The following is a 22578-nucleotide window of genomic DNA, read 5'->3' as shown; positions in this document are numbered from 1 at the left end:
TCCTCTTCCCTGATGACATTTCAATTCCGTGAAATTTCCTTCCTGATGACAGGTGGGCAGACAAATGCAATGATGCAAAAATCCAGTTGGAGAAATGGTCGGATAAGAGCAGTTGTATGTTATCCTGCCACGTCGGGTCTGGAAGATCCTGGTCTAAGTTTGGAATTGTGGTCAGTTCTGAAGTAATGGGACTCATCGCTGAATTCTAACAAAGCTGCCCAGTAGTAGAGGCGGGTACAATTTTGTCTTTTAAAAAGCATTTAGACAGTTACATGGGTAAGATGGGTGTAGAGGGATTTGGGCCAAACACGGGCAATTGGGACTAGCTTAGGGGTTTAAAAAAAAAAGCAGCATGGACAAGTTGGGCCGAAGGGCCTGTTTCCATACTGTAAACCTCTATGACTATAAGGGGATGTCCAGGTATCCAATAGCCATAATATCAGCAAATGGGTAAATTATATTGCATTGTGAGCACACGGGAGAATTGGAAATTTAAATCACTGAATCCCTTCACCTTTAATTTTAATTTTTCAGATAATGAAATAGGCAACTATTGGATTTAGGAAATACATCGACACTTTAAAAAGAGGAATGTTTTGGTCACAATGGAGAAATGTTAGCGTTGCTGGGGAGAAAAAAAAAGATGCTGTCAAAGCTTTTTTACATGCACTCATCAGGACGGACACGAGGATACCGGACACCAAAGGGAACAACAATTCAGACTGCATGGGTGAAGAGTGCTTATGAGTTGGCAAGTGTACACTTGTTAAGGTGTTGCCATGGAGAATGCACCAGGGAACTGTTATCCCCCAAGCTTTTGCTTACATTCAAAAAGCCATTTCAGCTCTGGTGGAGGCATTTCCATGGGGAACAGTTGTGCCCCATGCTTTTGTTTAACTAAAAAAGGTGCGATGTCTGAACGTATTCTTCCTATGCAGAGAGCAGGGCTCTGCGTACAAATCTATATATGTATATGTATATATGTGTGTAAATGGGCCACATTTCAAGATCAACTGATAATTTTAAATTGGTTGTTAGTGTAATTCAGAGCGCATTCAGGCTTGTTCAGTGTGTGCTGTCCAATTGCCGCAATAGCTCAATCAATCTCCGTCAATTCGTCCATATACATTAGAAGTTGTTGGCTAGTCACAGATATGGCTGCAGTGACAATGTTTGAGTAGAAAATGCTTTGACGCACTCGATACAAGTAAATATTCTTCGTGTGTGAATATGTCTCCTGCCATTCAATAAAGCACGAGATCAAATCAACACACACACACATTGCTTTTCATTACAATATTCTATTAGCAAATGCACAAAAAAATTCTAAATGCGTATTACAAATACTCTCCTTATTCACTAGTCAAATACAGTTAGCTTAGCCACATTTGGATTCCCAATTAGCCATAATGAATAATGAATTGGACGCTGGGTATTGTATTGGGCACTGGTTGAATCTATGCTGAAGCAAAGGGTGTGAGGTATGAAGAAAGAATAGTGTGTAATATCTACAGCCTGGACAGGTGGTTAAGAGGTAAGCTCACAAGTGTGTAAAGGTAGGTTTAGGTGAAGTAGCTGAAGCAAACAGTGGTATCTTTTAAAGTGATGATTAAGGTGGCTGTTGGATAGGGAATAGATTGCTCTCACTCTACCAATATTCATGCTTCCAATTCTCCAAATTTGGATACTTGTACATTCACATCTGTAGCACTCGATCTTGACTCCAAATTTTGGTGGCGTTGACCCTTATATTTTTCCTGATCTACAGTTTTTAATATCCCTCATTCATTCTAGAACATATCAGATTTTCCCCTCTTTCTTCTTTGATAATGTATTATTCTGATTAATTTCACCTAATCTTTCTACTTCTATTCCTAGGGCTTTCCTAATCCTGTTCTCCTTTACACTAAAACCTAGACCTTTATTAATCCACACCCATCGTGTTAGCTTAAGCGCTCTTTCCCATCCTCTCCCCCAAATAAACGTCAACTGCCCTACAAGAACACTAGTGTTGGTTCAGACAAAGGCTTTTGTTTCATTATAACTTTCAAGGAACTTCAGAATGCCCACTAATGACCCAATAATGTGAACCTTTCATTCACCGGCCACCTGACCTCAATCTTTCTAAGCATATCCAGCAAAAGAACAGGCCAAAGATTATCACCCTTCGACTCTTTTTATCAATGTTGTAATTCCTTAAACTCATAGAGTCATAGAATCCCTACAGTGCAAAAGGGGGCCATTCGACCAGTTGAGTCCGCATTGACTCTCTGATGGAACATCTTACCCAGGTGCAAACCCCATCCTACTGCCGTAACACATTTACTCTACTAATTTCCCCAACCTATGCATCTTGGGATACTAAGAGGCAACTTATCATGGTCAAACCACCTAACCTGTCAGAAGACTAAGGAAATTTGGCATGTCAGCTACGACTCTCAAAAACCTTTACAGATGCACCATAGAAAACATTCTTTCTGGTTGTATCACAGCTTGGTATGGCTCCTGCTCTGCCCAAGACCTCAAGGAACTACAAAAGGTTGTGAATGTAGCTCAATCCATCTCACAAACCAGTCTCCCATCCATTGACTCTGTCTACACTTCCCGCTTCCTTGGCAAAGCAACCAGCATAATTAAGGACCCCACGCACCCTGGGCATTCTCTCTTCCACCTTCTTCCTTCTGGAAAAAGATACAAAAGTCTGAGGTCACATACCAACCGACAAGAACAGTTTCTTCCCTACTCCTGTCAGTTTTTTGAATGGACCTACCTTGCATTAAGTTGGTCCTTCTCTACACCCTAACTATGACTGTAACACTACATTCTGCACTCTCTCATTTCCTTCTCTATGGACAGTATGTTTTGTCTGTATAGCGCACAAAAAACAATACTTTTCACTATGTTAATACATGTGACAATAATAAATCAAATAAATCAAAAATCAAATCGATTCAAGAGAAAGCAAGTCTGGTCTATATGTCCTCCTCGGATACATTAAGGGTGAATGGTTCACAAATGCAAAACTTCAAAGTTAAATATTTTAAATCCATTATTACAGAACCAAGACTGTTATTAGAAAGTACAGTTTAAAGAATTATACTGTCGTTTAGAAAATACAATTCCATTTTATGAACTGTAGCAAGTGCTTTTAAGCGAAGGTCAATGCTATAACTTTACAGTGGCGTCTTCGGTCTCTGTTCTATCCAGGCTGCGATTTTAGGGAGAGCTTCCACGCGTTCTTTCAAAGCTAACAATTTGGGATAGTTGTGCAAGATGTCCACATTTAGGTTGGTGAGGGTGATGGAACAGACGGCCCAATGAAAATCAGCCCAAGTAACCTAAAAACAAAAACACATTATTTTTAAAATGGCCACATTGCAGTAATAGAGTTTACTATAAGTAATCGGTTTTATTTATTCATTCATGGGACATGGGTGTTGCTGGCTGGGCCAGCATTTATTCCCCTTCCCTAGTCACCCTTAGAGGGCAGTTGAGAGTCAACCATATTGCTGTGGATCTGGAGTCACATGTAAGCCAGACCAGATAAGGACGGCAGATTTCTTTCCCTAAAAGACATGATGTGGAGATGCCAGCGTTGGACTGGGGTGGGCACAGCAAGAAGTCTCTCAACACCAGGTTAAAGTCCAACAGGTTTATTTGGAATCACGAGTTTTCGGAGCGCTGCTCCTTCCTCCGGTGAGTGGGGTGAAGCAGAGCGGACTCCACTCACTTGATGAAGGAGCAGCGCTCCAAAAGCTCCTGATTCCAAATAAACCTGTTGGACTTTAACCTGGTGTTGTGAGACTTCTTACTGTCCCTAAAGAACATTAGTGAAACAGATGGGTTTTTCCGATAATTGACAATGGTTTCATGGTCATAAGTAGATTCTTAATTCCAGTTAAATAAAAGCAAATTACTGCGGATGCTGGAATCTGAAAGCAAAAGAGAAAACGCTGGAAAATCTCAGCAGGTCTGGCAGCATCTGTAAGGAGAGAAAAGAGCTGACGTTTCGAGTCCAGATGACCCTTTGTCAAAGCTGGTTCAGAGAAAGGTCCAGACAAAGGGTCATCTGGACTCGAAAAGTCAGCTCTTTTCTCTCCTTACAGATGCTGCCAGACCTGTTGAGATTTTCCAGCATTTTCTCTTTTGGGTTCTTAATTCCAGTTATTTCTTTTAGCACAATAGTCACTTTCTTGCTAGATGTGCCCGAGGAATAGAGGCAGAAGGCTTAGCTGAAATGAATCCAGCTGTGCATAGTTTATTCTTTAGGCACCCTATTTTAAAGATTTTGTTCCCTCTCTTATGGATCAATGTTTCCTCTCCCATCTTCCACAGGGATTGACTTCTCTCCAGTCACTGATGTGGTCATTCATAGAGAAACATAAATTGCTGGATGAATTAAGAACAGGTTTTCCCTCTCTGATCCTGGCAGTTGCTTATTATGGGGCTGATGAGTGATCATAACAATCAATCTCTATCGATTAATCAGACAGACAGGAGGCAACAGAATTCCCAGTGATGGAGAAGTTTGGGGAGCTACAGCTCCATCAAACATGCGATACATCACATGGTGCCTCAACTTACTCATGTACTCTATGGCGGCACAGTGGTCCAGTGGTTAGCACTGCTGCCTCACAGCACCAGGGACCCGGGTTCGATTCCCAGCTTGGGTCACTGTCTGTTTGGAGTTTGCACATTTTCCCCGTGTCTGCGTGGGTTTCCTCCGGGCGCTCCGGTTTCCTCCCACAGTCTAATGATATGCAGGTTAGGTGGATTAGCCATGCTAAATGTGTGAGGTTGCGAGGACAGGGTGGGTAAGAGATTGCATGTAGAGTGGCAGTGGGCCTCACACCCCCCGACAGGCCCCACCCTGTGGCACTGCCCCCACAGGGCCCCACCCCATGACATTGCCCAGTGGGCATTGCCCAGGTACCAGGGTGGCACTGCCAGTCTGGCACTGTCCAAGGGCAGAAGTGCTTTGCACTTGGCCTCCCCGAGGGGTCTCAATGGCCTCCGGTTCCACCAGCGAGGCCAACACAACTGTTCCCCGTTCATGGGAAGCAGGTGTTTTCCTCGCCGGGGAGAACCTCTCTCGGCGAGGCCATGAAGGCAAGCGAGCCCAGACAATTGAGCGCCGGGCTAGCTAAACACATGCAAAACGCGATTTTAATAAATTTAAATAAATTAATCAACCTCTTGCCCATTTCCGGCGAGAGGCTCACCATGCCGGAATTCTGGGTGTCGTAAAATCGCTCCGGTCGCGAAAACCGGCGCCTATCGCGCTGGTCGCTTTATGCCCAATTTTATGATATTTTCCTGCCACATAATAGACATAAAACAGCTGTAAAATTTTGCCCAAGGAGTCAAATGGCCTCCTTCTGCACTGTAGGGATTCTATGTATCCCAGAATAAGATGCGTGAATCTAGATAATTGAATATTTGTAGATTATTAAGTGGCATTGGGACATCATAGCAACACTCACTGTGGGCAAGCTTCCCAGCCAAGAGTGGCCATTCAGTCCCTCTTGTTATTCATAGAATCCCTACAGTGCAGAAGGAGGCCATTTGGCCCATCGAGCCAGCACCGACGATAATCCCACCCAGGCCTTATCCCCGTAACCACACATGTTTACCCTGCCAATCATCCTTATAGTTTATTCATTAGCATCACAATCACATTAACACTGCAATGAAGTTACTGTGAAAATCCCCCCGTTGCCACACTCCGGCGCCTGTTCGGGTACACTGAGGGAGAATTTAGCATGGCTAATGCACCTAACCAGCACGTCTTTCGGACTGTGGGAGGAAACTGGAGCACCTGAAGGAAACCCACACAGAGAGGGGAAGAACGTGCTGACTCCACACAGACATTGTCTACTGTGAATCTCCTGCATGTGAATTTTAAACTTCAATAAATGATACTCACTGAATCACCAACAAACCACATTCGATCTTCCAGGAGCTTACTTAAACCATCTAGCAGTAAGGGGATATTATTGGCGAAGACATCTTCTGTAATCTTTTGCTGAGAAAGGAGAAAGCCATTAGCTCTTGCACATAAACCAGTTCACTGAGTCTGTAAAGGTTTGCAGTAGCAACAGTTTAATACAAGCACTGCTTCCACCACCAATTAATGTTGGTGCTCTTCACAATGGGGACCATTTGGGGATCAGAGGTTTAGCTCAGGGTCAAATAGGATGGTAAAGGTTACAAACATTCTGCTTGCATAAATATGAACAAATTAGGAGCAGGAGTAGGCTATTCAGTCCTTCGAACTTGCCCTGCTATTCAATGAGAATTGTGGCCTCAACTCCACATTGTGACCTCCCCTTATAACCTTTGACTCTCTTGTTAGTCAAGAATCTATCTACCTCTCGCTTAAAAATAGACATGGGGCGGTACGGTGGCACAGTAGTTAGCACTGCTGCTTCACAGCGCCAGAGACCCAGGTTCAATTCCAGCCTCAAGTTACTGATGGTGTGGAGTTTGCATGTTCTCCCCGTGACTGCGTGGGTTTCCTCCATGTGCTCCGGTTTCCTCCCACAGTCCAAAGATGTGTGGGTTAAAGGTTTTTTAAAGTTTATTTATTAGTGTCACAAGTCGGCTTACATTAACACTACAATGAAGTTATTGTGAAAATCCTCTAGTCACCACACTGTTCGGGTACACTGAGGGAGAATTTAGCATGACCGAATGCACCTAACCAGCATGTCTTCGGACTGTGAGAGGAAACCGGAGCACCCGGAGGAAACCCACACAGACACGGGGAGAACGTGCAGACTCCGCACAGACAGTGACCCAAGCCGGGAATCGAATCCGTATCCCTGGCGCTGTGAAGCAGCAGTGCTAACCACCGTGCCACCCCAATATTATATGAACTTATATGAACATTAATGAACTTGTCCCCTGTTTATCTCGGGATCATACAACAGTGAGGAGTCCAAGCGCTCTGAAAGATATTCCAAACAGCACCACGATCAGCGAAGAAGTTGGAGGTTCGAACACTTCAATATCCAGAATCTCTGAACAAACTATTCTGAAATAACTCTGATCAAACAGAATTTCTTCTCATTTTTTTTCTCCCCTCACCCACTCCTCCATATCAAATTCTGCCTGGGACACTATTTTGGAAGTAAGATTGTAAGCGCTGAAGCGAAATGATTAGAAAAATATGTTATTGCCACACTTTCCAAGCTGCCTATGTTTTAAGACATTGCTGTGGAATTTGCTGCCGACTACTAAAAGATTATCACTGCAGATAAAAAAAACATGGACTCGTCACTTTCAAGTAGGGGAAGATCAAAGCCTAATATTTGTTTGGTGTGAGCAGGGTTTCACATCCTCAGGATAATCCAAAGTACTGTACAGCCAATGAAATACTTTTTGAAGTGTAGTCACTGTTGTAATGTAGGAAATGTGGCAGCCAATTTGTGCACAGAAAGATCCCACAAACAGTCATATGAAAGTGATCAACTAAGATATTTTTAGGTATTCGTCATAGAATACCTCTAGTGCATAAGGAGGCCATTTGGCCCATCGAGTTTGCACCAACTCTCTGACAGAGCATCCCACCCAGGTGCTATCCTCATAACCCCACACATTTACTATGATTAATCCATCTAATCTACACATCTTGGGACACTAAAAGACAGCTTAGCATGGCCAATCCACCTAAACTGTACATCTTCAATTCCAGCGAGGGTGACTGTGTGGAGTCTGCACATTCTCCCCGTGTCTGCATGGGTTTCTTCCGGGCGCTCCGGTTTCCTCCCACAGTCCAAAGATGTGCAGGTTATGTTGATTGTCCATGTTAAATTGCCCCCTTAGTGTCAAGGGGATTAGCAGGGTAAATACATGGGGCTACGGGGATAGGGCTTGGGTGGGATTGTCGTTGGCGCAGGCTCAATGGGCTGAATGGCCTCCTTCTGCACTGTAGGGATTCTATGATTCCCTACAGAGCAGTGGAGGCTGGGTCATTCAATATATCCAAGGCTGAGTTAGTCAGATTTTTGGTTGACAAGGAAGTTAAAGTTACGGGGGGCAGGCAGGAAAGTGGAGTTAAGGCTGCAATCAGATCAGCCGTAATCTCTTTGAATGGCAGAGTAAGTTCGAGGGTCCGAATGGCTTACTCTTGCTCCTATTTATTTTGTTCTTAAGCAACACTCCCTCCCTCGGTACTACACTGATAATGCTCAAGTCTCTGGGTTGAGGTTTGACCATCCATTTAGAGGAAGGAGTGTTATCCACTGAGCTACATTTGGTGCCATAAAAGCAAATCTTATCTCGAACCACAAGCACTTCTCCATCTTATAATATTTGAAATTCAATCGTACTTTCACAGCCAGGTCTTTCTCGGTCCAGGGGAACATATTCATGAAGTCATTTATGGTGTCTACAACAGCATCCACTTGAGCTTGTTCCAGGTTGCTTTTTCCCGCTATGCCTAAAAAAGAATTTTTAAAAAATGGATGGAAAATATGTATAATTGTCAGACTGGAAAACAAGATCATACTCAACTCCCATTATGATTATATTGGCACAGAAATGTAATGAAATGAAGCTTTTTGGCTAATGTTACCTGTTTCTTTAGCCAAGTATCTTGCAATAGCTGCGCTCTGGTTGAGGACAGTATCATCCACCTTCAGGACTGGAATTTGTTTAAAAAGCAGAGCTGGAATGAGAACCGCAGAGTCCACATTAGTGAGAGCGTTAAGTCCAATCCCACCATGAGTTCAATTCCCGGCTTGGGGCACTATTTGTGTGGAGTTTGCACGTTCTTCTTCCCACGTCTGTGTGGGTTTCCTCCGGGTGCTCCAGATTCCCCCCACAGTCTGAAAGACGTGCTGGTTAGGTGGATTGGCCATGCTAAATTCTCCCTCAATGTACCCAAACAGGCGCCGGAGTGTGGCAATAGGGGATTTTCACAGTAACTTCACTGCAGTGTTAATGTAAACCTACTTGTGACACTAATAAATAAACTTTTAAACACTAGTGCCTTGTACAAGTGCAGCAACACAAATGGTGCAAATAAGGCATATCAAGTGATTTAGACATAGTCTCATCTGCCTCTGTGATTTATATCACTCAAGATAAATCAAAGGGGGTTTTTTAATGCAATTTATATTCCCACGTGTAAAGTGATCAGTTATGAAGTACTACTAATAAGTCCAAAAGGGAAACACAGGTGATCAAGGCGAATAGCTTAGGTGCTTTCAAAAGGCGAGTGGACAAATACATGAGAGAAAAGGAGGGGGTAGAAAGATGTTCTGCAAGGCTGAGATCAGGCAGATGGAATGAGGGAAACCTCTTATTTCTGTTCTGTATATTCTATGTCACTCTATGGAAAAAAAGATGACTCGGCCACAAGGACACTCAGCGAGCCAATCCTTCAGCCCTCCCTAGTTCTCAGAACCTTCACCACAGCCCTGAAATCACCAATGAATCAACATCCTCCTTTCAAATCACACACTGCAACTTGATCATACAATATGGGCAGGACGAAAGGACCTCACTCGGGCGAGACTCGTAAAATCCTGCCCAAGGCCAACAGAGAATTTTGTTCTGCAAGCCTCGCCTGCCCTGATTCCGGGGAGGACAAGGCGGTAAAATCCCGGCCTATGTCTTGCATTCATAAAGCGCCCTTAACGTAATAAAATATCTTAAGGTTCTGCAATGGCACGTTCTCAAACAAAATCTGGCATCCGAGCCACAATAAGGAGATATTAGGACAGGATAAGCAATTAGGACAGAACGTCTTAGGCGGAGCTTGGTTCGAGAGATTTGTTTCAAGGAGGGTTTTTGATTTGATTTTTGATTTGATTTATTGTTGTCACATGTATTAGCATACAGTGAAAAGTATTATTTCTTGCGCACGATACAGACAAAACATACCGTTCAGAGGGTGAGATTTTATGGCCTCGCTCGTCCCGAAACCATAAGATCCCTCCCCCGGTCAATGGACCTCCCCATGGTCCGACCTCGCCCGCTCTGATTCCCGTGGCAGGCAGGACGGTAAAATTCCAGCCATAGAGTACATCGGGGAGAAGGAAAGGAGAGGGTGCAGAATATGGCAACAGTTTAAGAGAGTTGGAGTTAAGTTTTAAAAGCATAGAACAAGAGTAAAAGATAGAATAAGAGGGTATGCGGGGGACAGCTCACAAGAAGGTGGGAAATTAGAGAGAAACAGAGAGATTTAGAAAAGGAATTTTGGAACTCATGGCAGCATTATCCTGGGTCTCTGGATTGCTAGTCGAGAGACAATTTTAAAAAAAGGGCGGCATGGACAAGTTGGGCCAAAGGGCCTGTTTCTATGCTGTAAACCTTAATGATTCCATGACTCTATGACAATACCACCATCCCACCACCTCCCCAGCCTATGGGGTTAAACCTCAGCCAGAGTACTGTGTACATGTCTGGCACATCACATTTTAGGAAGTACTTAAATGCATTGGAGAGAGTGCAGAAGAGGTTTATAAAAATGGGCCCATGGATGACAAACGTCTTTAATGAGGATAGATTGGAGAGCTTGGGGCTGTTCACCTTGAAGATAAGCAGGCTAAGAGGAGATTTGATAGAGATGTTCAAAATCATGAGGGGGATGGACAGAGTAGATAAGAAGAAGCTGTCCCTGCTCGTAAAAGGATTGAGAACGGGAGGGCACAAATTTAAAATGTTTGGCAAAAAAAAGCAAATGTGATGATTAGAAGAGTGAGGGGTGACCTTATTCAAACATGTAAGACCCTGAGGAGGCTTGACAGTGTCGATGATCAGATGTTTTCACTGGTGGGGGAGTCTCGAACAAGGGGACATCGCTACAAGATAAAGGGCTGGTCATTTAAAACTGAGGTGCGTGGAAATTTCTTCTCGCAGAGGGTGGTGAATCTCTGAAATTCCCTGATGCAAAGGGTAGTGGAGGCTGAATCATTAGAAGTATTTAAAGTGGAGGTAGATAAATATCTAATAGATCGAGGAATAGAGGATTGTGGGGAAATGGCAGAAAAAAGGAACTGAGGCCGGCATAGATTGGCTATGATTGTATTGAATGGCGGGGAAGACTTGATGGGACTGGTGGCCTCCTCCTCCTCCTTCTAATTCTTCTGTGATATGAGAAAAAAACTTTTTTCACCCAGCAAGTCATAGAAATCATAGAAACCCTACAGTGCAGAAGGAGGCCATTCGGCCCATCGTGTCTGCACCGACCACAATCCCACCCAGGCCCTACGCCCATATCCCTACATATTTACCCGCTAATCCCTCTAACCTACACATCTCAGGACATGAAGCGGCAATTTTAGCATGGCCAATCAACCTAACCCGCACATCTTTGGACTGTGGGAGGAAACCGGAGCACCCGGAGGAAACCCATGCAGACACGAGGAGAATGTGCAAACTCCACACAGACAGTGACCCAAGCTGGGAATCGAACCCAGGTCCCTGGAGCTGTGAAGCAGCAGTGCTAACCACTGTGCTACCGTGCCGCCCAAGTGGTTGGGGTCTGGAATGCACTGCCTGGAAGTGTGGTGGAGGCAAGTTCAATTGAGGCATTCAAGATTACATTAGATGGCTATCTGAATAGAAACCATGTGCAGGGGTATGGGGAAAAGGCAGGGGAATGGCACACGGTCATTTGGAGAGCTGGTGCAGACACGAAGGACTGAATAACCTCCTTCTGCACCGTTACAATTCTCTGCTCCTCTTATCAGGTTCGTATTGAGTATTGGGGATAGTACCTTTTGTGAAGAAAATTCTTACGTCTTGTTGAAACCCACAGGCAGCCCAGCATCACAGCAGATCTAACAGCCTGTGAGGGAAGTTGTTTATTTTGGGATGTTAAAGCTTACCGGCATTAACCTCACTTCCATTCTCCAACCAGCAGAGAGATTGAAATTATTCAGTCCTCTGGCCCTGCCAAATTCTCAAGACAAAAAACTTTTTCAACTCATTTCTTTTCTGACACCAAGTGACCCCAACCAGGGCGAGGCAGGACTGCACAGCGGAACCCAAATTCCTCTTTCATTCATGGGATGAAGCAAGATAAAATTGTAAAAGTAGACAAAAGAGGATTAACCATTCCAATTGCCATTTGCAATCTGCGCCACTTACATTGTTTTATACTGGGCCAATTTGCCATTTCAACTGTGTTCTCTTCATACTTTATCCCACTGTATGCAAAAATATAACGAGCAGTTTCAGCTCTCCCTCTTATTTTAAAGTAAGTCAGCTTGTAGTTTGACATGTTGCAACCTGTCAGGAATCAAGCACATCATTCAAAAATAAACTCAAGTACAGCTCAGATTTATCTAGCAACTACTCTTAGTTCTTTGGCAAGAACACTGGAGGAACAGAATGAGGCACATTTTCCAAATCCTACATGGGCTTAGCCAAATTTATGTCAAGACTTTGGTTACTATTGGGCGGCACGGTAGCACAGTGGTTAGCACTGCTGCTTCACAGCTCCAGGGTCCCGGGTTCGATTCCCGGCTCGGGTCACTGTCTGTGTGGAGTTTGCACATTCTCCTCGTGTCTGCGTGGGTTTCCTCCTGGGTGCTCCGGTTTCCTCCCACAGTCCAAAGATGTGCGGGTTAGGTTGATTGGCCAGGTTCAAAATTGCCCCTTAGAGTCCTGAGATGCGTAGGTTAGAGGGATTAGCGGGTAAATATGTGGGGGTAGGGCCTGGGTGGGATTGTGGTCGGTGCAGACTCGATGGGCCGAATGGCCTCCTTCCGCACTGTAGGGTTTCTATGATTCTATTGGAAGCAGTAACAAACATGAAAGGTTTCTTGTACGAAGAATTGCTGGATTTACATTGAATGTGGACTAAAGAATGAATCCCCATTCCGCCATGACCTTTCCCTATCTCAGTAACCCCCCCTCCTTGGAGTAGCACAGTGGTTAGCACTGCTGCCTCACAGCACCAGGAACCCAAGTTCAATTCCAGCCTCGGGTCACTGTCTGTGTGGAGTTTGCACATTCTCCCCGTGTCTGTGTGGGTTTCCTCCGGGTGCTCTGGTTTCCTCCCACGCTCCAAAGATGTGCGGGTTAGGTTGGTTGGCCATCACAAATTGTCCATTAGTATCAGGGGATTGGCAGGATAAATGTGTGGGGTTATGGGAATAGGGTCTTGGTGGGATTGTGGTCGGTGCAGACTCGGTGGGCCAAATGGCCTCCTTCTGAACTGTAGGGATTATATGATTCTATGAAGCCCACAACCTCCCGAATACTGACCTCTCGATCTTCCTGAATCTCGCCTCTTCACTGTTCATGCCTTAGTTGGCCTAAGCTCTGCGCTTACCTCCCTAAGTTACTCTGCTTCCCTTTCTCTCTCCTCCTTTTGGATCCTTCTTAAAACTTACGTATTGACCAAGGTTTTGGTCACCTATCCTGATATTTCCTTGTGTGACCTGGTGTCAAATTTCTGACCGATATTCACTCCTGTGAACCTCTTGGAACCTCTTTGGGGCTATATAAATTCAATTTGCCGTTGATCAATTGTGTTTGAGAATACGATGGTGCAGGCAGTAGCCAGAATCTATCTCGTGAAGCAAATTGGTAAATAATATCAATTCGATAACAGCCATTGTGCCTTTTCTGAGCCCGCATCTTCTAACACTACGTACTCTGGGTCGATGGAATTTAGAAGAATGGGGGGGTGCGGGGGGGGGGGGGGGGGGCGGATCTCGTTGAAGCGTATAGAATAATGAAAGGCCTGGAAAGAATGGACGCGGGGAAGATGTTTCCATTAGTCGGAGAGACTAGGATCCGAGGGCACAGTCTCAGAGTAAAGGGACCACCCTTCAGAAGCGAGATGAGGAGGAATTTCTTCAGCCAGAGGGTGGTGAATCTGTGGAATTCATTGCCACAGAAGGCTGTGGAGGCCGGGCCATTGAGTGCATACAAGACAGAGAGAGATAGGTTCTTGATTGGTAAAAGGATCAAAGGTTACGGGGAAAAGGTGGGAAAATTGGATTGAGAAACTTATCAGCCATGATTGAATGGTGGAGCAGACTTGATGGGCCAAATGGCCTAATTCTGCTCCTATATTTTATGGTCTTATGGTCTTACACGCAGAAGAAATGTACAATTTCAGTGTTCCCTCTAATCCTTATCATCTGAGAATTTGCTCAAAAGCATTTTGGGCTTTTTTTTGATACATTGGAATTATATGAGGTTAATATTGCCTGAACAAAATTATTGGTGATGATATTCATAACTTTTATTACAGCAGGGGCTAAAATGTTGCATTTGTATTCCATTGAATTGTATAGGGTATATAGGGTACAAAATTAATTCACCCTGAGCTTTGGACAAGGGGGCCTGGATTTGTTACATGTCTATGCTTATTTGGCTAGAAGTGGATAAGACACGGGGCCCAATTTTACCATTGCGTTGCGCCCGTTTTTGGGCACGAAAACATGGTAAAGTCGGGCGTCAGGTGAGTAGCATGATCCGCGCCCGCCTCCGCACCGGTTCCCCCTTTACCAAGGCCCGGAAATGGTCGCGATCGGGACTGCACCCGAAATGGGTGCGACGGCCATTTAAATGCATTTGCATTCATTTAAATTGACTTAATGGGCTGCACGCCCAACCTTACCGGCACTTCCCCCTTTACCACCGCGTTCGCCCATCCAGAATCGGCGCAAAACAGACATGCTCCACAAATGTCCGATTCGGGCGCTCCAGATAGTGAGGGGGTAGGTGCCGAGCGTCCAAAGGCTCTCTGCTTGAGATCAGTGAGGGAGAAGGGGGTCCGCTGCCACTCTGCCTGAGATCAGTGAGGGAGAAGGGGGTCCGCTGCCACTCTGCCTGAGATCAGTGAGAAGGAAGGGAGGGTCCACTGCCACTCTGTCTGAGATCAGTGAGAAGGAAGGGAGGGTCCGCTGCCACTCTGTCTGAGATCAGTGAGAAGGAAGGGAGGGTCCGCTGCCACTCTGTCTGAGATCAGTGAGGGGGTGGGGGGGTCCGCTGCCACTCTGCCTGAGATCAGTGAGGAGGAAGGGAGGGTCCGCTGCCACTCTGCCTGTGATCAGTGAGGGGGAAGAGGGGTCCGCTGCCACTCTGCCTGAGATCAGTGAGGGGGAAGGGGGGTCCGCTGCCACTCTGCCTGAGATCAGTGAGGGGGGAGGGGCCCGCAATCAGTCTGGGTGGCAGAGGGGGTGAGGGGATAAAGGGGTCAGTAATGTTGCGGAGGTGGGGCAATGTCTGTGGGGGCCAGCAGGAGGCATTATCCGACCTGGGAGCAATGTGGCAGGGGAGCCACATTCTATCATTTTTTTCTGCACATGCGCAGTTGGAGGGTCCGATCGGAGTTGCAGGATTTTGGGCGCGTTAAGCCCTGCCCACAGGCTTCTACAGTGCGATTCGGAATCGCTGATATTTTTTCAGGCAGAGTGCGTATGGGGGCGCCTGAGAACGGGTCTAAAAGTCGGATCTGAAACACTCCCAGTTTCAAGGCCACCCAACACTTAGAATCAAAATGGTAAAATAGGGCCCATAATGGCTGAAAGTTTCTGGCCATTCACGCCGGCGGGATTCTCCGGTCCCGCTGCAGTGAACAGGGATTTTGCTGAGCGCCAAATTCTCCGTCCTCTCTGGCAGCAGCGGTGGATGTGAACAGCTGGAAAATTCTTGCCATCATCTTTTTCTACCCTTTTCATCTGAATGATTTTGGTGCAACTTTCCGCACTTCCAGTGCTGGTTTCAGCAAGCCCTTCACACAGCACATGGTACTGACAGCCTGTTGTTGTTAAGGCCGGCTAACTATTAATGTAAAGGTGGAAAAGTTGCTGCAGTAGAAATTCCTGCAAACTGAATATCAGGACACACAGAGGGATCTAGACTGACAGCAGCAGAGCTGGAGGCATTAGTGGTGCAAGAGGGAAGAGGAAAGAGGCTATGATCCTGTGAAGTGCCAGGAGACCCTCAAAGATCACACTCCGAAGTAGTGGGAGCAGGCGATCAGGAAGATGCACTCCAAGAGTCTGGATCCAAGGACTTGGCAGCAGTGTCTAAAGGAGTTATCAGCATAGAATCCTTACAATGCAGAAGGAGACCATTCTGCCCAACAAGTCTGTACCGACTCTCTGACAGAGTATCTTATCCAGGCCCTCTCCTCCACCCTATCCCCATAACCCCGTGCATTTACCATCGCTAATCCACCTAATTTACACATCTCGGGACACTAAGGGAAAATCTTAACCATGGCCAATTCGCCTAACCTACAGGTCCTTGGACTGTGGGAGGAAACTGGAGCATCCGGAGGAAACCCAAGGAGACACGAGGAGAATGTGCAAACTCCACGAAGAGAGTCACCCAAGGCTGGAATTGAACCCGGGTCCCTGGAGCTGTGAGGCAGCAATGCTAACCACTGTGCCACCATGCCGCTCTTTCAATTACCTTATGTTAAAACAGTGATCAACATGTTCACAAGGTATCTTCGACCGACCACTCCCTAACTCTAAGGACATACACCTAAAATCCAGGTACCCTACACCAATTCACACATCTACTAATGCTGTCAGCCTCAAACCCACCCCTCATTGTCTCTGCTATTCGGCAATGACGGGAACATCGGCTGAACACAGTGTGACAAAATCACTGGCCTGCCAGACAGAATCCAAACACTGCCAAGGAGCTTGGAGCAGTCCAGGTCCAAAGCAACAGAGGGCACGGTGAATGAGGAGGTGATGGCCTAGTGGTATTATCAATAGACTATTAATCCGGAAACTCAACTAACGTTCTGGGGATCTGGGATCAAATCCTGCCATGGCAGATGGTGGAATTTGGAATTCAATGAAAAAATATCTGGAATTAAGAATCTACTGATGACCTTGAAGCCATTGTCGATTGTTGGAAAAACCCATCTAGTTCGCTAATGTCCTTTAGGGAAGGAAATCTGCCATCCTTACCTGGTCTGGCCTACATGTGACTCCAGAACCACAGCAATGTGGTTGACTCTCAACTGCATTCCAAGGGCAACAAGAGATGGGCAATAAATGCTGTAAGAAGTCTCACAACACCAGGTTAAAGTCCAACAGGTTTATTTGGACTTTAACCTGGTGTTGTGAGACTTCTTACTGTATTTACCCCCAGTCCAAAGCCAGTATCTCCACATCAATAAATGCTGGCCAGCCAGTGACGCCCATGTCCCATGAATGAATTAAAAAAAGATCCTGCCCTCTAAATGGACCCTGCTCCATCTCTCTGTCACCCAGTGCCGCTGTCACAGCTGCCCCCCCTGCCTGTTGCAGCCTTTGTGTGGGTAGGTCACCCACTCCTCTGTCATCCCGGTGAGGGCGTGGCAACGCTCCATGGCCAATGCACCTCCAAAAACACTTTGGACCCTCTCCGACATTGCCCAATAGGCAAAGGCTTGATAAATTTTACTTAGCTGATATTAAACTGCCTGCAACTTTAAATATTGAGTTAGTCTGACTGTTTCACACTTCTTTGTTCAAGAGTGGACAACGGGCATTGGGCTGGGTCTGTGTTGTCTATATTTCAAATCCAGGCATCATATCAGCCAGTTTGGTTTTGTGACATCAGGATAGTATCAGTTCAATGTTTTTTGGGTACACACAGGGAATATAAATGAAGACAAACAAAAGTTGTGCAAATAGCAACCCAGGGTGCCCAGGAGACATTTTAGATTTTCTCATTTGTTAGCCTTTCATCTCAATGTATTGTGAGGACAGGTCGCATAGCCCAGCCTTGTATTACATTGAGTATAGAAGGTTAAGGAGTAATCCAACTGAGGTGTTTAAGTTGAGGGGTCGATAGGGTAGACAGAACGACTTACTCTGGTCAGAGTGTCCAGAATGAAGTTTAAAGTTTTAAAGCTTATTTATTGGTGTCACAAGTAGGCTTACATTAACACTGCAATGAAGTTACTGTGAAAATCCCCTGAGAGGGCAGCTGAATGGTCTCCTCCTGTTTCTAGGTTGCGAGTGTCAACCTTTGGTTCAGTGTGACAGCCAATTAAACAAAGCAACTAGCCCAGAGAGAAGTTTCCCTGTGCCCTGTCAGTCACGGGGTTAATGAGAGACTTGCAATTCAGGTCACAGAGTTTGAACACAGAGAAATTGGCAAGTAAAAACTCAAAAGGCAGCTGATCCTGCGAACAATGGACTTTTCAACTTGGGGATTCTGTGTTTGCCCATTTACAGTGAAGAGGGGAGAAAAAAAACCACCAACTATTCTGTCACCATTTAAACCAAAGATCTGAGCTGGCCAGGAATGAAACTTTGAACTCAATTTGTCCTGGGTGAATGTACTTCAACAGGGACTGAATTTCCCATTCACAACACCATGTAATGATTCTTGAATCCCATACTTACAGTATGTAAAAGTATTGAAAACACCCCTACCTTCCCTTCTCTTGGATTTTAACCTGGATGAAGTGGTGCCCTCAGTAAGATCGGAGGAGTTTCTGCACTGTAGGTTCAGCTGGTGCTGCAACAGGAGGCGGGGTTGAGGTACTGTTCAGACAGCGGCTTTCACAGAGAACACAAACTCGGTAAGATTAGCCGGTATTCTCTGCTGGTCTTTAAGTGCTTTGCTCACAAGTCAGTCAACGTATTTATTCCTGAGGTGAGGGGCGGGGTGGAGGGGAGGAGCATGGAGTGACGATTAACTCCATCACATCTCAGCAGAACAAGACAAACAAGTTATCTTATGGTGTTGGGGAACGGCGTGCTACATTCCCAGTTCACTTCATGGGGGATCGCTCCCCAGCAGCTGGCCCTCACAGCATGGTACCATTGGCCACATTGTAACACTGAAAGACCCCAGTAGGTGGACTATTCTGAAATTCATTAGATTCTCAAATCCGCAACTTAGAATGAAATTGCCTGGGCTGAAGGAAGCAGTTGTCATAGAATCCTGACAGTGTAGAAGGAGGCCATTCGGCCCATCGAGCCTGCACCGACCACAATCCCATCTAAACTCTATCCCCATAATCCCACGTATTTAGCCTGATAATGCCCTGCACTATTGGGCCATCGACCATTTAAATGCCGCCATTTCAAGTCAAAGCGCTATGTGTGTGGGGAAGTCTGTCATATCCAGACTTTTAGAGTTACGGGGATAGAGCCTGGGTGGGATTGTTGTTGCTGCTGGCTCAATGGGCTGAATGCTCTCCTCCTGTCCTGTAGGCATTCTATGATAAATGCGGAAACAGCAGAGTCAAGCTAATGGAAATGGAATTGGAAGAAAGTTGATGCGCGTAATCACACACGAGACTTGATGCTCAGGGAATAAAGGCTTTTATTTGCTGTAACAAGGCAGCTACTAATTATATACACGATCCCAGACTGAGGGGTCCCAGACAGAGCAGAGACCTTTATACCTCTCCCAGGAGGCGGAGCCCGACTGGGATGTACCACAATACTATAATACAAAGGTGTAACAACCCAACCTTAACCCCAACAGCAACAAGTAGAACAACCCATCCCTAACCCCAACAGCAACATATATACATACTTGTAGTACTGGCCAGACCCTGGCTCAGTACTATCTAGTGGGAACCAACGATGGTTCACCACAAAAGTATAGAAAGAGAAAGAAGCCAGCTAGGTTATTTGAACAAAGAACAATACAGCACAGGAACAGGCCCTTCGGCCCTCCAAGCCCGTGCCGCTCCCTGGTCCAAACTAGACCATTCTTTTGTATCCCTCCATTCCCACTCCGTTCATATGGCTATCTAGATAAGTCTTAAACGTTCCCAGTGTGTCCGCCTCCACCACCTTGCCTGGCAGCGCATTCCAGGCCCCCACCACCCTCTGTGTAAAATATGTCCTTCTGATATCTGTGTTAAACCTCCCCCCCTTCACCTTGAACCTATGAACCCTCGTGAACGTCACCACCGACCTGGGGAAAAGCTTCCCACCGTTCACCCTATCTATGCCTTTCATAATTTTATACACTTCTATTAAGTCTCCCCTCATCCTCCATCTATCCAGGGAGAACAACCCCAGTTTACCCAATCTCTCCTCATAACTAAGCCCCTCCATACCAGGCAACATCCTGGTAAACCTCCTCTGTACTCTCTCTAAAGCCTCCACATCCTTCTGGTAGTGTGGCGACCAGAACTGGACGCAGTACTCCAAATGCGGCCGAACCAACGTTCTATACATCTGCAACATCAGACCCCAACTTTTATACTCTATGCCCCGTTTGCCCCGTATTTGAAAGTATGTAGGAAGGAAGAATAAATAAGTTGTTCTTTTCATTGCTTCTTGTTAAACGATAGTATTTTTGTTAAATACAAACTTCCATTAAGGAAAAGGTTTTTCTAAACATGCTAATTACTCCAGCAATATTGCTATTATATGTGTTTTAACAGCGATTACAGTAATAACAAGTTTATTTATGAGTGTCACAAGTAGGCTTACATTAACACCGCAAAGAAATTACTGTGAAAATCCCCTAGCCGCCACACTCCAGCCGTTGGGGTACACTGAGGGAAAATTTAGCATGGCCAATGCACCTGACCAGCACGTCTTTCAGACTGTGGGAGGAAACCGGAGCGCCCGGAGGAAACCCACGCAGACATGGGGAGAACGTGCAGACTCTGCACAGACAGTGGCCCAAGCTGGGAATTGAACCCAGGTCCCTGGCGCTGTGAGACAGCAGTGCTAACCACTGTGTCACCGTGTCGCCCGATGTGCTGTTGCATATCAGGTATTGCTGATATCGTCTTAGTTGTTTTGCATTCTGGCAAATTGTGTGCAAGTACCGTTTTACATTTTGATTTATAAATTACTTTTAAAAGGGGTGGGGGGGAGGCATAAGTAAAAGTTTATTCAATAATGCCTGCCTGCAGTTGAGCATACTCTAATCCTCTGCCAGTGCAGTGAGCAGACATCATCCTTGCCTTACCTGCCAACACATTTCAAGTTCAGTTTGGGCTAATGCTGAGAATATTAACAAACCTGCCTTTACTTGAGGGAGGTGACGTATTCTACTTCAGAATTCAGAGAATAATCCTGCTATCGTTGACATGTTGTCAAAGTTTTGAGTTGAATGAATTAGGAAAAATCAACAAACATGTATTAACAACAGAAGTACTTCTTGAGCAAGTGCAAAGTTTGTGAAATCTAACTATTATGCATGCAATATTGGTAGCACAGTAATGCTTCATTGCAATCTCTAACACAACAATTCCAGGATAGGCAGGGGTTTTACATCATTAATTTCCCACTGCAATGGAAATTCACACCAGACATTAACATAAGAACATAAGAACTAGGAGCGGAAGTAGGTCATCTGGCCCCTCGAGCCTGCTTCACCATTCAGTAAGATCATGGCTGATCTGTTCGTGGACTCAGCTCCGCTTACCATAACCCTTAATTCCTTTACTGTTCAAAAAATTATCTATCCTTGCCTTAAAAACATTCAACAAGGTAGCCTCAAATGCTTCACTGGGCAGGGAATTCCACAGATTCACAACACTTTGTGTGAAGAAGTTCCTCCTCAACCCAGTCCTATATCTGCTCCCCCTTATTTTGAGGCCATGCCCCTAGTTCTAGTTTCACCCACCAGTGGAAACAACTTCCCTGCTTCTATCTTATCTATTCCCTTCATAATCTTACATGTTTCTGTAAGATCTCCCTTCATTCTTCTGAATTCCAATGAGTATAGCCCCAGTCTACTCAATCTCTCCTCATAAGCCAACCCTCTCAACTCCGGAATCAACCAAGTAAATCTCCTCTGCATCCCCTCCAGTGCCAGTATATCCTTTCTCAAGTGAGGAGACCAAAACTGTACACAGTACTCCAGGTGTGGACTCACCAGCACCTTATACAGCTTATGAAGCCTTGTATTGCCCACTGACGAGGAAGTGACTGTATGAGATCGAAGCCTCCGGAACTCTAGTTATTTTAATATTTTGCCAGCAATTATAATGTGAAAGCAGTGAGAGGGCGCTGGGGAGATTTAAGAGAATGGTACCAGTTATGCAGAGAGATTGGATGTAGAATGTGTATTTATGTATATTGTGCCATTGACCTCTCGCCCGTATGGCCGTCGGCATGGCGTGTTGGAGCTACTGAAGATCTTGTAGTGAACCATTTAAGTTGTAGTCCTTGGTCATCATTCCTACACAACCCAGCAACTTTACATGGTGTCAGGAGATGGCACAAGGACTTTGGCACATTGACCCATTTGTCGTCGATGATAGCATGCTCAACATTTGGAAAAAGTTGGAAAAGGGATGGCAAGCATACGGCCATGTCAGTCTCTCTGATAAATTGAGGTGGAAGTGATGGCCTAGTGGTATTATCACTAGACTATTAATCCAGAAACTCAGCTACTGTTCTGGGGACCCAGGTTCGAATCCCACCATGGTAGATGGTGGAATTTTTAAAAATTCTGGAATTAAGAATCTACTGACGACCATTGTCAATTATCAGAAAAGTCCATTTGGTTCACTAAGTCCTTTAGGGAAGGAAATCTGCTATCCTTATCTGGTCTGGCCTATATGTGACTCCCGAGCCACAGCAATGAGGTTGACTCTCAACTGCCCTCGGGCAACATAGGCAATAAATGTTAGAATGTAACCAGTGACAATTTTGATTGGATATA

The 22578-nt window shown here is 45.4% G+C and overlaps 1 protein-coding gene across 2 annotated transcripts; it reads right to left on the bottom strand.

Annotated features, from left to right (window-relative positions):
• Window positions 1–1289: 1289 nt before the first annotated feature.
• On the bottom strand, window positions 1290–18547 carry LOC144490851 (hematopoietic prostaglandin D synthase-like). 2 transcript variants are annotated; one of them, XM_078208575.1, is made up of 6 exons: window positions 18363–18547; window positions 12103–12243; window positions 8579–8671; window positions 8334–8443; window positions 5927–6025; window positions 1290–3338 (listed from the first exon to the last, which is right to left on the bottom strand). In XM_078208575.1, the coding sequence occupies exons 2-6, from the start codon at window positions 12233–12235 to the stop codon at window positions 3174–3176; spliced, it is 600 nt and encodes a 199-aa protein (XP_078064701.1). In that variant the 5' UTR covers window positions 12236–12243; window positions 18363–18547; the 3' UTR covers window positions 1290–3173. The 2 variants fall into 2 exon arrangements, with proteins under 2 accessions (XP_078064701.1, XP_078064761.1); XM_078208635.1 differs by lacking the exon at window positions 8579–8671.
• Window positions 18548–22578: the final 4031 nt, after the last annotated feature.

The sequence above is a fragment of the Mustelus asterias genome, chromosome 1, assembly GCF_964213995.1.
Source record: "Mustelus asterias chromosome 1, sMusAst1.hap1.1, whole genome shotgun sequence".
NCBI classification, from domain to species: domain Eukaryota; kingdom Metazoa; phylum Chordata; class Chondrichthyes; order Carcharhiniformes; family Triakidae; genus Mustelus; species Mustelus asterias.
Note: the sequence above shows the minus strand (reverse complement) of the source record. Positions and strands in the feature narration are given on the sequence as shown.

Bases quoted from the DNA above. Each gene is read 5' to 3' on its own strand.
- LOC144490851 (XM_078208575.1), bottom strand. From the start codon at position 12,235: ATGTCAAACTACAAGCTGACTTACTTTAAAATAAGAGGGAGAGCTGAA. The intron at 8,444-8,578 runs GTAACATTAGCC...ATTCTTTTTTAG, and splicing joins ATACTTGGCTAAAGAAACAG to GCATAGCGGGAAAAAGCAAC. The intron at 6,026-8,333 runs GTACGATTGAAT...CTCCTTTCTCAG, and splicing joins AGAAAGACCTGGCTGTGAAA to CAAAAGATTACAGAAGATGT.